Genomic DNA, 15,206 nt, shown 5'->3' with positions numbered 1-15,206 from the left:
TATTTAGTGCGTCCACCTTGCCTTTATTACGGCATCCATTCTTTTCAGGAGACCTGCTTTCTAGAAAATCTTCAAGAATGTATTTCATGATTGTATACACCTTCTTAAGTTCAGTCACTAAAAGGGATATTATTAGAAAATCTCAACAAATTTCTGGGCCAGAGAACAGCTTCATTTTTATTTTTAATTAACATTTTGCTATAATACACTTCTAGTAAACCTTGAAATGTTATATTACCTGAATACTTGAAATATTAAATTAAAGAGAATGATCCACCCCTCGAATAATACCCGCCTCTAAAGAGCCCCTAAGGTGACATGGTGATTATTTTTTTAATAAGGCCTGGCCACGAGTTTCTCAACTCGTCTCCTCAGTATAGTAGTGCGTTAAATATAATAACTCGTGGCCTTAATATATTAATTTGTTACTTATTAAATAATAATCAGCATGTTACCTTAGGGGCTTCGGACGCCTGTCATCATTAATGAAAAGCTAAATAATGACGCAGGGAAACGTGTGGACTACAGTCTGTAACTGCAGAACTACAGTCCACCTACATGATAACTGGAACTTATACAATGCACAATGAGCGCAGATACGGTTAGTCTAACAAATAAAGCGGCCAGTGAGTGCATATCTTGTTATGTCATGCTGTTGCAGTTTGCCGTTTCTTCTCTAGCCCTGTATGTGAATGTAAGCCGTGCTGACTCACAGGCTCAGTCAGGCTTTTTCCAGAAGACTCACCGCGTCTGTGAGCGACTCCACCGCTGGATTGTGGGTAATCAGGCAGCGAGTCCAAGATGGCGGCAAGCAGGAGGCTGCATAAGGTAAATATCCCGATCTGACAGAAACGATGGGATGAGAAACGCGGCGCGTCTAACCCGTTCAGCTGTACAGCACGACAGGCAGGGAGATACTGCGAATTTAAAAGAGAAGGTTTTCACCAGCTTCTGTTTACGACAAAGAAATATAATAATGGAGAAGCTAGCGAGCGGGCTAGCCTTATCATAGCGGGATTCTAATGGTAGTTAGCGGTTAGCCAGTTAGCAGGTTAGCAGCCAGCCAAAACGGCCGCCCACTATCACAGATGAACGTTATGCTTGCAAAGGTCCCCGGTAAAAAGGACAAGATGAACCGGCAACGACACTTAGTCTGCGCTGAAGTAGCCCGTATTTCCCTTGGCTGTCATGTCTGACTCGTCTTTTTAATAAAACTGCCCGCGTCTCTGAAATGTAATGGCCCTAATGTTGTACACATGTTTAAATATGTACATTTTAAAGTCATTAATCGTAATGTCAGTAAAGAAACTAGCTACATACTCAATGGTTAAGTCTGATGCCATAGACACAGGAGTGAAGAGAAGTATTATAACTAGTATTGAGTATAGCTACTGTTTTTTATATTCGGTATGATTGCAAATAGGTAAGTTTTAATACATCTGTTCGCCTAGCTAAGTAAATTAAAGTGCTAACTTTTAGAACAGCTGCCTGGCTAGCAGATCTGCTTAGCCGGTTAGCAGGTTAGCAGCCAGCTAGGGAAAACAGCCGCCCGCTATCGCAGATGAAAGAAGTCCCGGCAAAAAAAGAGCAAATGTGCCGGGAACGACATTTGGACTCCATTGAGGTGTCCAGTACATCCCGTTTTCGCGCTTTTTTAATTATATTGATTTAGTTTAGTTGAAACGGAATTGTTAAGCCGCTTAACCGAAACTGTCTGAATTAGTTTGGGGGAAGGAAAAAACTGTTGGGCTAGCTAGCTACTACAGTTAGCGTTAGCTCGCTAATGACCCAAATGGCCAGGGAGCAAATTTGTCGCTTGTTGGCTTCGAGATACGAGACAAAAATGTTAGTTATGTTAGCTCAATCCACAATATATAATGTACTCAGCTTGTAACATGAGATTACAAGCTTGCCAAACTCCTTTATATAGTCGGTTTTGTTACTTGGTGCCGTTTTGTTGTAAGTTAGCTAGTCTACATTTAGAATGTTGGTGAGTAACAGGAAGTCAGCTGTCGGTGTTTGTCAGGGTGTTAACCTAGTAGTTTTGTATTAACAAGTTCAACAAAATATAAAATTAAGTTGTGAAGTTTCACAACCTTGTTGGCGAGACTTTGGTTTATGCAGACTTGGATAATCCTCTCCGAGACACGCTGTATATTACTGGAAAGTCTTAGGTGCTATGTACGTTGCTTATTCGTTGTCAGTGTCTCTGTTTTTATTAGAGTGTAAGGACTGTACAACAACGTGGAAGACGAATTCTGGCCAGTACATTTTCAGGCGTAATTTTGTTGATTGTGTCATTACATTCAGCTTGGGACATACTTACGAGTTTAAATGACTTTAAATGTGGGTGGCTGGTTGATGCAACAGATGGCTCTCATTGTTATTCACGTTTGTCACCATCTAGCAGTGGAAAGGTAGATCCATCGCTGTTTGTTACTGGCAACACTTTGATCAATTTCGGTGTGTGCTTTTAGGATTAAGTCATTAGCCAGCTAACTTTAAGCTTAGTTTGATCTAACCCAGCATTTTCACTTTTTACTAGGCTACATCAGCATTGTTTTTGTAAATATCATTAAGCAGACATTACTCTAATGAATGGTGACATGATGGCAGTGGCATCACCATTCCTTTTTTTTAACCTGGATAAGTGCTTTACCTTCTATATACTTACATGGCATGATTTTTTTTTTCTTCATTATAAACAAGCCACTAGACGTTTTCCACTTTCCAATTGCATGTTTGCCATAAAAGTCATCCTTTATGTGCACACATATTAATCATAGCATAGGTTAACAGAGAAAGTTGTTAACCACTATTATAAAACAAGATAAACATTGTTGCATTAGTTAGGTTTTGTGAAGCTGAAGCTTAATCCTGTCCATTTAAAGCCATTTAAATTGTGTTTGTATTTCAGTATGATAGTGATCTAAACAGGTATTATTCCAGTATAAGCAATGGCCACTGTAAGAGTGTTGAGAATTGGATCTCATACATATGTGCTTTGTTTTACAGGAACTTGATGAAATCCGCAAGTCTGGAATGAAAAATTTCCGCAACATCCAAGTTGACGAGTCAAACATTTTGACTTGGCAAGGGCTTATCGTTCCTGTAAGTATTATAAAGTACCATCTCGTTATTGTCTTTGTTGGATTTCGTGCTGAAGATTTTGTTGGTGGAGATTTTGCAAACTGTTCAAGCATACATTGCAGTAGTCTTTAATATATATGTTTTATTCATCACTTTGATGGTGGATTATCTGTGTCAGTACACCAGTATTGCGCCATGTCTCGATGCAGTGCAGTGGTGGTTTTATAAGTATTGGTAGTGGTTTTATAAGTGGTTTGCGTGGCATAGTTTTGGTGGGGCACTACACACAGAGCCTCATCGTACTTGTCCAACGACAGTAAAATTAAATGCCTTTAATGTATGTTTTGTGTTGAGTCATTTGATTTTTACATTGATTCATTTTTCAGAAGGGTAAAAATATCAGAAGCACATCAATTACCACATTTCTGTGCCACTTAAGTCTCTTAATGAATCTCTTTTTCAGGACTGTAAGGACATGGGGGGGGAATAGTTGTACTGTCCCAACCTCACTTTAACTATATTACCTTTAAAACAATAAAGCCAATAGCTATGCCCAAAGCTTTCCCCAGGCTTCAGTTTATACCGAATTGGGAATAACATGAACGCAAATTGTCTGTAATAATTTCCTCTGGAATCTGATTACAGGGAACTATTATCATTTAACTGTTTTTTGACCAGTGCCTCTCATGTTTATGCCCTTACTGCTATTTGTTTAAAGCTCCAGCTAGTCATTTCTGAATCAAAACTACAGCTGACCATGCTGTACAATAGCTGAGGGCTAGATGAATGTTGAGTGTGATTTTGTACCTTTGTTGTTATTCAGATACTTTTGTTTTACTGTGTGTTGTAGACCTTGCCCCTTGAAACTACATTACAGGGGGTAGTGGTTGAAATCTTCCTTGGTGAAATGGGACAACCCTCAAATAAAAAGAACATTACTTTATTAACAGGCTACTAGCGCTGCTCTGTAGGCGACCCTGTCAGTCTGCAATGATAGCAGAGGATGGTAAAGTTCAGCGAACTCGCTGCTGGTTTTTAGATAAATTTAGGAAATGATTGGCCTTCGAAGAGGGCAGAATGTGACTACCACTACCCCTAATTCTTCGGTGAGAATAGCTAGCTACCGAGACTTTGGCATAATACTAGCAAATTTTTCATGCTTATTATAAAGAAAAGGACCATAATACATTAACATGACATTAAAGTAAGATAATACAACGATTATCATAATTTTAAAACAGAGAAAATACTCACATTTGTGTATTTTTTTAGACGCTTGAGCAGCCATCCTACCAGTTGTCCTTTTTTGTCAGAACACTCTGTTTGGAGTGTGCCTCTGAGAAACCTCTGTTTGGAGGGCCATGTAGCCCTAATTCTTCATCCCATCACTCTATCTCAACAAAAATTTCTAGCCCTAAGTGGTAGGGACAAGGGGCGCAATGGGATTGGGCCTAGGTATCTGGGTGCATCCTGTCAAGCCTCTGTTCTGATAAGTTCTGATAAAACTGGCCTAGAACAATCCCAGAAAATTCCAGGAGGGCTCATGTGTGAAAAGAAGCAAACACATTGCTGGGAAAGTTAAGTAATGTATTAGCTTCTAGTATAATGTAATGCAGCAGCAAATAGGAATGTTTTGGTGACATTTTTTATTCCTGCGGTCTTGTTTTCAGTTTTTAAGTGAGAAAAAGTTGCAAGAATGGATTTTGTTCATGATTCAGAAATGAAAGCTCTGTTGGCTGTTCAGTGTCACCTAATGTTTAATTTTACACACAGAGTGTGACACGAATAAACACACAAATGCAAAATATTTGGAACAATTTTTTGCGCATCGAAAAAATGGCCACAAAGCAGTTGTGCAAGAAGATGTTTATTTCTCACAAAATTGGTCAGACAGTAACACTGGTTCAAAATTGGAAGTGGAATATGTCCTATATTTGAGAAGAATTGTGTGGAATGTATTGCCCTCGAAGAATGGTGCAACGTCACAAATACTGTGAAAGCAAATAAAATGGTTGAAAAATGAATGCCTGTTTATGTATTGCAGGACAACCCTCCATACGATAAAGGTGCATTCCGGATTGAGATCATATTCCCTGCTGAGTATCCGTTTAAGCCTCCCAAGATCACCTTCAAAACAAAGATCTACCACCCAAACATTGACGAGAAAGGCCAGGTCTGCCTGCCCGTTATAAGTGCAGAAAACTGGAAACCAGCAACCAAAACTGACCAAGGTACAGTGTCCAGCCACATCACCCTTCAGCATTTATAAAAAACAAAAAATTTTAAACACTGTTTGACTCTATTTGACCGTCAGGTGACAAGTGTCAAAGTGTTTCATCCAACAACATGTTGTGTTCTTTTTTCTTTTCCTTTTTTTCCCCTAATTAGTAATCCAGTCTCTCATCGCCCTTGTCAACGACCCTCAACCAGAGCACCCGCTGAGGGCTGACTTAGCAGAGGAATACTCAAAAGACCGTAAAAAGTTCTTTAAGAACGCAGAAGAGTTTACAAAGAAACATGGGGAAAAGCGACCAGTGGACTGATAACACAAGAGTGACTCCCACTCTCTCCTTTGTCCACCCCTCCAAATCTATAAACCTCTGCCTCTACCTGTACCCTCCCAACCTGCCCTCACACTCAAACCCACAACACCCTCTCAGAGCTTGGAGCAGAGCATCCCAAAAGCATTTCAACATTGGTACAGGACTTTTCTGAATCAGTCTGCTTGCCCTCTGGGTGCCAACTGGATGGCTGATTTTTCTATAGTGTATAAAGAAAATGTGATCCAAATATAAGCGTAAATGGGAACTTGATTTAAAAAAAACATCAAGAATTGGACCGTGGGGGTGGGGTGGGGGTGACTGCTTTTACTTTTAATTTGTTCTTAATTTGCACAGAGATATGGTCACGCAACCTGCTGTGCAATGAATCTCGACTGTTTCGGAGCAGAGTACTATGGTGAACTTGATTATATTATATGTCCTTTCACTGTCTTTCCCTTCCACACAAGTCTGTGTTGAAAATCAAATAACTAATTGATAGGCAACAATTAATGCATCAAGGTCCTGAAGGTGTGTGGCAGACGTTTCTTTTATATTTCTTTTTATTATTTTGTTTTTGCTTAGGTTGCACTGTATTCTGTGGAACAAGGTGTTATGTTCTCCATAACCTATGTTTGTATCTCATCCAATATTCAAAACTGCAGCATAGTCACTGTTACCAATATAATGTTTATGATGTTATAAAAAAAGAAAAAAAAAAAAACACTTGTGTCTGACGTAACAGTTTTTTTTTTGTTTATTTTTTTTAAACTTGAGGTAGTATGATTTGCAAGACATTTTCCTGTCAAAGCACTGGGCGGTAGTTTGCCTTAAACTAGTTTAAAATCTGACAAAGTTGGATTATAAACTCACTGGGGGGGACTTTTTTAAAACTTGGTTATGTGTCTCCTTTCCATATTAACAATGCAAATCTGGTCATATAAGGATTATATTGAGATGGTTGCTGTTCATTTTTTCCCACTCTTTCATGAACTGGGTGCACATTTCAGCCAGAGTTCATGTGTTCATTTCAGCATTTTACCTGCTGTAAATTGGGATTGAGGTCTGGTGATTTTGCTGGCCTTTCAAACTATTCCAGTGTCTCTTGAACCAGATACATACAGACACCCTACTGTTGTCTTTCTGGAATGTGGGAATATCAGTGTTTTGTTGTGCTCAGACATGAATCACAAAGTTAGTAGAGTGGACTAAAGTGGACAGGAATCCCAAGAGACTGGTGTGGTCCTTACTTGGCCAGATTGGTGCTGTGATTACGGTAATTGGGTGCTTAACCAAGAATTAGAGAAGTGTTGCATTCTGCATAGTTCTCTGTGTGAGGAGCTTATTTTACCTAATGTTCTTTAACTTTGGAACTTTGTATACTTTTTTTGTAAACTTTTGCAAAGCAAAAAAGTACCTGCTGCAACTGGACGTTAATTAGATTGGTAAACAGGATAACTGGGACCAAGATCAGTTTTAATTGATTTAAAATTTTATTTTTAAATGATTTGCAAAGTAAAATAATACATTGAAAGAATGCATGACTGCGGTAAACCCACCATGTGATTTGGCTAGACCATGAGGTGTGTGGGCTACTCAGATTTTTAGAAAATCGTTTTAAAGGTCTTTTAAAGTAAAGGAACAATAGTTTTTCTTAATTGCAGACAAATCTCAACTGGTGATACCAAGTCTTGACTGAAGATGGCAGTCAAGCTCTAGATCAGGGGTGCGCAGCTGCAGTCCTGGAGGGCCAGTGTCCAGCTCAGCTTGGAGGTTTCTGTGCTTAAACACACCCATTAAACCTGGTAATTAACAGATGAGTAAAATCATGTGTGCTTGAGCAGGTAAATCACCAAACTCTGCTGGACACCAGCCCTATAGAACTGGAGTTGTGCACCCCTGCTCTATATCATTCTCTTGGCCGTATTTGTTTCAATTTCATTCTGAATAGTTTTAGCAGTTTGGATTCATGCAACAACGTGACAGTTAGGGGTGGGAATCTCTAGGCATCTCGCAACTCAATTGGATTTAAATTTAGGGTGCCATGATGTGGTTATAAAATGATTCGCGATGCATCTTAATCCATCTCAATTTTTGTATTTTCAATTTTCTGTAGCCCAAGTTATGATTTTTTTTCTGGTGCTGATTAAGTAGTAACTTGAACTTGAATGTAGGCAGTTTGCTGAGGTAGTTGTTAAACAATGTTGCATTCATACGGAGAGGTTTCCGGCCTTTTATGATTTTTTTTTTTTTTTACAATTATTTGTGACTGCAAACTATTTGTGAGATCTGACTTTATGTTGTGAGTTTATTTTACAGTAAGGAAAAGGCAGTCTATATAAAAATCTTACGCCTAGGAATCAGTTACTTTCTCACCCCTAAAGAGAATATTGTCAGTTGATATAAAACAAAATACTGCGTATTTGAGTTTTTTTAAATTTTCTGTATCTACTAGATGAGACTAATTCAGACAACTAGCTCTTAGAAACATGTTTTGAGATCTTATCTGGAAATTGAACTCTTTCAAGAATATCTAACAATGATGTTATAAGAAATGGCACTATATTAATAGAAAGTACCTTCTTTGAAGGGACGTTAAAATGTTGAGCTATCAACGTTTATAGTAGTTACTAATTATTATAAAGCTATTTGCAGTGCTGAAAGAATACTGTGAGCAAATACTGTACTTCACCACAGTAAAGTCACCACGAGCTGATTAAAGCAGTGTTCATTTGAGGATAGAGTAATGCTGCAGTTTGACCTTCCTATGTACATTATCTAAAACTAGATTCTGATATACTCAAATTTTTGTGATTTTTATTAGAGCATTCAGCAACAGTCATTTAACAGATATTTCATTGCTTCTTCTAGATTTTTTCCCCATATTCCCCATCTCACCAGATTAAATATATTACTTTGAGGTTGATTCCATGATGAGTCCCATAACTTCCTCAGAGTCTGGTTAGTGAGTGCATTCGTACAGCAAACACTTGGTTAGGTTTTGCAGAAGTGTTTGAGCATCATTGCCATTAGGGGGCATTTTAACTCAATGTCAGAAATGACTACAGACCATCTGTTGCAGTGTTGTTGAACTAATCAAAAGATGAAATTAGATTTTCAAAGGGACTCATGTATTTTGTATGATCCAGCTCTTTAAAATATACGCGAATATTGTTATACAGCTAAACCGATACGCACTTGTTCTTTTAAAACTGTGTTATAGTAATGCATTGCTTGGGGAAAGGAGAATAGGAAGCCTGGTATAAAATAATAAATATATATATGAGAACGAATAAGCTCAGTGTTTTATTACAGCATATATTTTGTTTGAGGTTTAATGCATTTTAGCTGTGTTGTTAGGCGGATGAAACTGTCTTGGCCAAATAAGGTAAAAGGTTCAGTCCAAAAACACTGTTCTATTTTAGTGCCATCTGCAGCCACTACAAAGTATACACTAAAAACATTCTGAATACATACCTACACTCAGTGCTGGACACTATGTTGGATGCCATCGGCCCAGTCCTAACCCACTTCTTTAAGTATAGAACAAAGATTAGCATTATTAGATATACGTCACTAAGCAGCTCTAGGGGGACAAATTAGGCCCACAGGATTAGGCTGTCTATCGATGGGAGTTTGTAGTCTGTAGTTAAGGGGGGTTTGGGGCGCGCGCTATGTGTTGGCTCTTAGAAGCTTAGACAAGTGTTACTACTATAAACCCTTTAAGGGCTCTAAAAGGAGATCAGTAGGGAGTAGTTCTCTGTTGGTAAAGCCACACAGGGGTCTACAGATGCCTACCAATAGCACCAAAATAAGTCTAACAGTTTCAAGATATGAATAATGTCCGTTCTAGCTTGTTCAATTTTGCAAAGCCAAAATTGTGCACTCACAACATTATTCAGCTTAGTAGTTAAAAAGAAAGAAGACAATTGTAGCTTTAGGACTCTTTTTATTGAGGTTTGGATAAGATTTAAAAAGGTTTGTATAAGATTTGGGTGGAAGGAGTGTCTGTCTGCCTATCCACTGCACTGGGACCAGCTTTTGACAACACCTCACTTCCTGAATTGAGGAAGGGGGGCAGGAATCTTGATGTCCTGGCCCTTCTCCAGTCGCTTCTCACACTCGATTAGGTAATTAACACCGTCTATGACCAACTGCACCAGTTCCACCTATGAAAACAAGATGTAGAGTTATTCTCCAGGGAGGACGATTTTTGGTTGTACACAGCTGGAAAGAGGATTTCTGCCAGGGGGGGATTTGAAGACCATTGTGAGCCTACCTCAGATCTGCCCAGACGATCATTGTTTGAGATGTCAAATACGTCGCCAACAGCAGCAGTGTCCACTCCTCCTGTGCCACGCTTCTGCAGCCTTAAGTTATCCAGGATCTTGTTGAAGCGAGGATCCTGCAGAGGGGAACCCTATGTTATGCTGCTTTTGATACTGCAGATATCAAAAGGTATGAGACATGTTGGACGAGGGTTTGACTGAAATAAAATTTTGTTATCATTACTGAATATAAGGAACTAAGAACTCCAGTAACCGACAGTATTGGTTTTATATGACACCAAAGGTTTTAGTTAAAGAGTGCTTTACTGATGTAGGTTTGTCAGTTCTCGAGGATTATCCAGTTACCCCAGATGTAGTTGATCAGCGAAGACATGTTTGGTGCCCAAGTGTTGCTTCTTTAGCTTGGGCGACAAGGCTAACTTTGCAACAAACGATAGACGTCAATAGCCATAGTTTACCTTAAGGAAGTTCTGGATGCGGTTTAAGTGGGTTGAGGGAAGAATTAGGGCTGTATTAACAGAAATGATTCAGCAAAATTTGGACACCAAATGTGACTAATCAACTACATCTGGGGTAAGCTTCTCACCATTTCTGGCGATATTGTTGGTTTCTTTTATGTATCGTTTTTTTTCTTTTTCTTTTTTTCTTTTTCATCAGTTCTCTTTTTGCACTGTATGACATTATTCTCATGTTAAAGATGCATTATACGCATTAGTATAATTCAATATACATATATTTGCTATTTCAACTGTGATGGTGTTTTGTGTTCAAATGCACAAGTTTAGCTTGTAACTGATTACTGCCAGCTTACGAAACCATTCAAATCTGCGTGAATGTGCAATTCTCATGACAATACAGCATTTGTTAAAATATTAAATAAACCTCTTAGAAATATTAGTGTTTTATCTGCAGCTCATACCAATAAATACCAATAAATCCATAAAATTGCTACAAAATTAGAGGAACTTGTCAGATGAGAGATTTGGTCTGTTGGAAGTGATCACCTTGCTGAGTTTTGGTAGGCGGACGTGCACTCCAGCCCTCAGGCCAGTGCCCAGGTTGGATGGGCACGTGAGGATGTAACCCAGCCGTTCATTCCACATGAACTCCCAACCCCTCTCCTGAATTAAGTGCTCCACCTAAAAATCAGTAAGCAAGACAGAATAAATAGTCGAGAAGCACTGAGATAACTTGGTCATGGTGAAACATATTGCCATTTTAAGGTTGGGAGGTAGTGTCATACCTGTTTGAGGCCTCTGCAGAACCTCTCAAACACTCTCTTCATGTTGCCACCCTTCTCCATGGAGATGATGCGGGTGTGGTCCTCCTCATTAATCCATATCAAGAAGTTTTTATCATTGTTGTGCCTTTGGAAAGACAGGAGTCCTTTACCAAAGAATATTAACAGAGAACGGCCTTTACCGACCATATATTTACTGGTTTATTTCATTCTTTATTAATAGGCATATGATTATTGTTTTATATGAGTGATTGTGAGCATTCAGTGCACAAGCTGAATGCATTTTACTTCCAATTGCCTCCCACTGATGTCTTTGCCCCTCACTTTTGTAAGAAATCTGCATTTCATCTGTTATAAGTTAAAGGTACACAAAATGAAAAATTAAGCCATCTCTACATCTGTTGTAAACTGCTTTACACCACAGTGTTCTAAATGATTGTGTGATGTATTTGCATAGTGTGTGCTAGGTACTGTACTGAGAATGATGCAGAATAATGCATAACACGACAAATGACATTAAATTCTAGTTTTATCCCTTTAAAGAGAGACACCAACACTTTGTGGTGTAAGCATATGCTAAAGTACTCTCTGGAACTCTACAAAATGCCTCTAGCATCAGACAAGTCACAGGCTATGAATGCACATGTCAATAAAGGGAGAAACAGGTTTTGCAAGACAAGAAGTGGTCCTAAGGAAGAAAGAAGAAAACATGATGGTAGGAAACAAGAGGCTGAGGTTAGGAAAATAACTGTGGAGTCAAAGATCAGGAGAAGAAAAGCATTGGACTTGTGGACGAAGTGGATAGGCTAGTCTGTCTGCATTTTGCCTTACCAGATACCACGGCCATCAGGCCAGTCCCTGGCCATCCCAGCTGCAGTGAGCAGAGGTGAGACTGGCTTGTCAAAGAGGAAGTGCTCCTGAACCACAGCAGCATGAAATGGAGAGTCCACAATCACTGTGTATAGAGGCAATTCTAAAACAAATTGCCTGAAAGTTCTTGTACCTGGGATGGGCAATTCCAGCCATAAAAGACCAATGGACTATGGTGCTAATGTTTTCTAACAAACTCAATTCAGATACTATGGCCCTCTATGACTGGAATTCCTACACCATCACAAAGTTTAGTCATGCAATAGTGCAACCCTGAAGGTTTCTTTAAGATGGTACCCACATCAATGAGTCTCTGCTGCTCTAGATCGGTCATTTCACTCAAGCTGTAGTATCGGCCAGTCAGGTCTCCCTTCAGACCAGACAGGGCCTGGACCACCACCCTCTCCACCTCACGACGTTCCGAGCGGGTGCAGGCAGGAGGCAGGCTCAGGCCCCTGATGCTGCGGCCTGTCCGCACGCGAGATGACAGGACATAACGCTCGTCAAACATGCCCGAGGTGATCTACAAGGAACCGGTGGGAACACCTTGACTTGATTGCATAGTAAAACTTAGAACAAGAGCGTCCAGTCTTATGCAAAGCAGGAGTGCACATGATCAAATGTTTGCAAACTGAGACCAAATGATTAATAAAGTACAATTAATTATGCTCCTGCTTGATCGGAATGAAAACCTGCAACCACACTGACCCTTTGTGGATAAGACTGGACACCCTTGATTCAAAGGAACCATGCTGTGACTCCACACAAGGACATTAACAGATAAAAGATTACGACAGGAACCTTGGAGGCGTCCAGGTCTGTGGGATGCTTCATAGCCCTTGGGTCATAGCCGTTGTGTCTGTCCTTGATCACGGGATCAAAAAGCTCAGCAAACACCTGCAATATCATAAGTAAAAAAAGAAGGGAGGAGTGAGCTGAAGATCTGTCTTCTAATGACCACAAGCATGATACCTTCTTCAGAAGAGGTTCTAAATAACAATGAACACATTAGTTATCCTATCTCACTTAATTTTACCTCATAGCTTTCCTCGTCACCAGCAACCATACCCACTGTCTTGATGAAGGGATGACCAGGATTGTCTACACCAGTCTGGATGCACTGGTCAAGGGTCCAGTTGTTCGGAGTCACCTTGTCCCTTAGCTTGGCATAGATGGCTGGGGTCAGAGCACTGGCCATACAGTTGTTGTGCTTTCTAAGATCTGGGTAGTCAGCACTGTTGGAAAAAAGAGCAGGAAAAGGCTAGGGTCCCTTACTACAGCCGAGGGCTATTAGGATTAGGACAGTGATGAATGAATTGATACTTTCTGGTCAGGATTCAAATACCTCTCTAATAGAGGTACATAATGACAGCAATGAAATGTCATGTTCTTGCACAATTTAGTGTTGCCAATGCTCTCACACATCCTGGCAATGTATCAGTTACAAACATGACAGCAGACCGTCCAAAGTTAGCTCTGAGGAGAGGCTTATGTCTCGACAGCTGATCTAATTTGATCTTTCCTGTGTGAAGAAGAAAGGGCGCCTGGCAAGTCTGCACATTAAGCTACTTAAGTTTAACAGTCCTGCCCTTTCACCTTTCACTTAGTTCCTGTGTGACACCACACTCAATTAAATGGTGATCATGACTACTACATCTGGAGAAAATGATCTATTTCCTTTTTAGTATTCTTGTAGTGTAGTTGTACTACAACTATAAGATACTGCTTAATAACAATTGCATATGTGAGAGACCAGACACTTAACACGACATAGTAAAGATATGTCCCACCTTCACCACCTTCTCTGGCGTAAATCATGTGTGGATACCTGGGAGGGTACAGCTTCCTTTTTTCTGCAGCTGAAATCCTTGCATTTTCACGCATGAGGTAGCCAGCTGCTATGGTGCCAGCACCCAGACTGGCCAGGAGCAGGCTGGTGTTCCGGCTTGTCAGAAGCCTGGTGAAGGTGCTAGCCATCGTAACTGTATTCTGATCCAAGTCAAACTTCGTTCAGCTAAAGAGAAGAGAGAATGAAGGCCCATGTAAAAACAAATATGGTGATCAACTGATGGACCTGATGGGCCTTCGGTGCCTTCTGCATTTTATGAAACTTAGTTTACGCAGATCTAGTTGTCAAGGGACATGTGATAGAGCTGGGAAATGACCTAATGATGCATGACACTTGTCCTTAAGCAAAGATGGCCATCTTGTTCATAGGTCACCTTTGGAAGGTGTATGTTTAAATGATGGTTGCTCTTTCAAGTTTGAGGTATTGCATACAAAAATGTGTCAATATCTTATAAATGTAGATGTGGATGGCGTGGAAAAGAATCTCTGAGGTAGCTTTGTGAACTATCAAAGGTTTGAGAACCTTTAAAGACCAGAAGTGAATTGTTTGGATGTCCCTGCACTGGATCCAGCTCACACCAAAATGAGAGAATTAAGTCCATTCAGAATCCTTCTGGTCAGGTGAGACATTCTGCTGGGGAACCAAAAGTTAAACTCCATCACGTTAAGATCTGCGTTAAGAAGTGGAATGGAGAGCGCTATGTGATTGACTTTAAGAGGTGATTTGTCAGTGCTTTTCCCAGATTTAAGGTCTAGCACTGATCCTGGTTCCCATGGATTATTATTATTAGTTCTTAGAAATTGTACCCTAATGGGAAGAGCAAAGCTGAAAAAGACAATTATAACCTAAAAAGCCTTAAGTGTGATTGAAAATTACATCTTTTGTCATGCATTTTGTTAACTACACTTCTTGAAAGTCCTATTTGTGCCAATTGCCATTTATAGCAGGGTTTTTCAGTTCCGCTCCTGGAGGGCTGGTGCCTAGGCCAGTCTGGTGATTTCTCTGCTCAAATACTTTTACTACACCTGGCAATTAACAAATGAGTAAATCAAAGTTTGAGCAGGAAATTGCTAAACTGTGCTGGAAACCAGCCCTCCAGAACAGTAACTGAAGAACCCTGGTTTACAGTAAAGAATTTCATCATAGAATTTCAAATCATAGATAAAAAATCATAGATAAAAAAGATAAGCGTGTGAGAGAGAGAGATACCTGTGGAGATGTCGCTGTGGCTCCTGCCTCCAGTATACTCTCAGCAGTAGCACAAGTCTGTGAGAAGAGCTGGCTCTGTATTGGATTAGACCCTGCCCTGCTGGCCAATCCTCTTCTAA

General features: G+C 39.9%; 2 protein-coding genes across 2 annotated transcripts; one reads left to right on the top strand and one right to left on the bottom strand.

Moving 5' to 3' along the window:
* The first annotated feature begins 719 nt into the window (after positions 1-719).
* ube2l3a (ubiquitin-conjugating enzyme E2L 3a) lies at positions 720-6,356 on the top strand. Its single transcript, XM_036595421.1, has 4 exons — positions 720-828; positions 3,016-3,111; positions 5,135-5,321; positions 5,479-6,356. The coding sequence occupies exons 1-4, from the start codon at positions 802-804 to the stop codon at positions 5,631-5,633; spliced, it is 465 nt and encodes a 154-aa protein (XP_036451314.1). The 5' UTR covers positions 720-801; the 3' UTR covers positions 5,634-6,356.
* A 2,935-nt stretch (positions 6,357-9,291) lies between these two features.
* On the bottom strand, positions 9,292-15,131 carry ckmt2a (creatine kinase, mitochondrial 2a (sarcomeric)). Its single transcript, XM_036594802.1, has 10 exons — positions 15,088-15,131; positions 13,858-14,043; positions 13,066-13,264; positions 12,831-12,926; positions 12,331-12,552; positions 11,991-12,076; positions 11,163-11,286; positions 10,924-11,058; positions 9,910-10,035; positions 9,292-9,799 (listed from the first exon to the last, which is right to left on the bottom strand). Exons 2-10 carry the CDS (start codon positions 14,004-14,006, stop codon positions 9,683-9,685), a joined length of 1,254 nt encoding a protein of 417 aa, XP_036450695.1. The 5' UTR covers positions 14,007-14,043; positions 15,088-15,131; the 3' UTR covers positions 9,292-9,682.
* Between the last annotated feature and the right edge of the window lie 75 nt (positions 15,132-15,206).

Source organism: Colossoma macropomum, unplaced genomic scaffold (assembly GCF_904425465.1).
Source record: "Colossoma macropomum unplaced genomic scaffold, Colossoma_macropomum, whole genome shotgun sequence".
In the NCBI taxonomy this organism is placed as follows: domain Eukaryota; kingdom Metazoa; phylum Chordata; class Actinopteri; order Characiformes; family Serrasalmidae; genus Colossoma; species Colossoma macropomum.
The sequence above is the reverse complement of the archived record's forward strand: the minus strand, read 5'-3'. Positions and strand labels throughout refer to the sequence as shown.

What these genes read in the sequence shown, in the direction of transcription:
- ube2l3a (XM_036595421.1), top strand. Translation starts at nt 802, where the DNA reads ATGGCGGCAAGCAGGAGGCTGCATAAG. An exon ending in CAAGCAGGAGGCTGCATAAG is followed by an intron (nt 829 to 3,015) that starts GTAAATATCCCG and finishes TTTGTTTTACAG; the next exon opens with GAACTTGATGAAATCCGCAA. An exon ending in GGCAAGGGCTTATCGTTCCT is followed by an intron (nt 3,112 to 5,134) that starts GTAAGTATTATA and finishes TATGTATTGCAG; the next exon opens with GACAACCCTCCATACGATAA.
- ckmt2a (XM_036594802.1), bottom strand. Translation starts at nt 14,006, where the DNA reads ATGGCTAGCACCTTCACCAGGCTTCTGACAAGCCGGAACACCAGCCTG. An exon ending in AGGAAGCTGTACCCTCCCAG is followed by an intron (nt 13,265 to 13,857) that starts GTATCCACACAT and finishes TTTTTCCAACAG; the next exon opens with TGCTGACTACCCAGATCTTA. An exon ending in AGCAGCAGAGACTCATTGAT is followed by an intron (nt 12,077 to 12,330) that starts GTGGGTACCATC and finishes GCTGTGGTTCAG; the next exon opens with GAGCACTTCCTCTTTGACAA.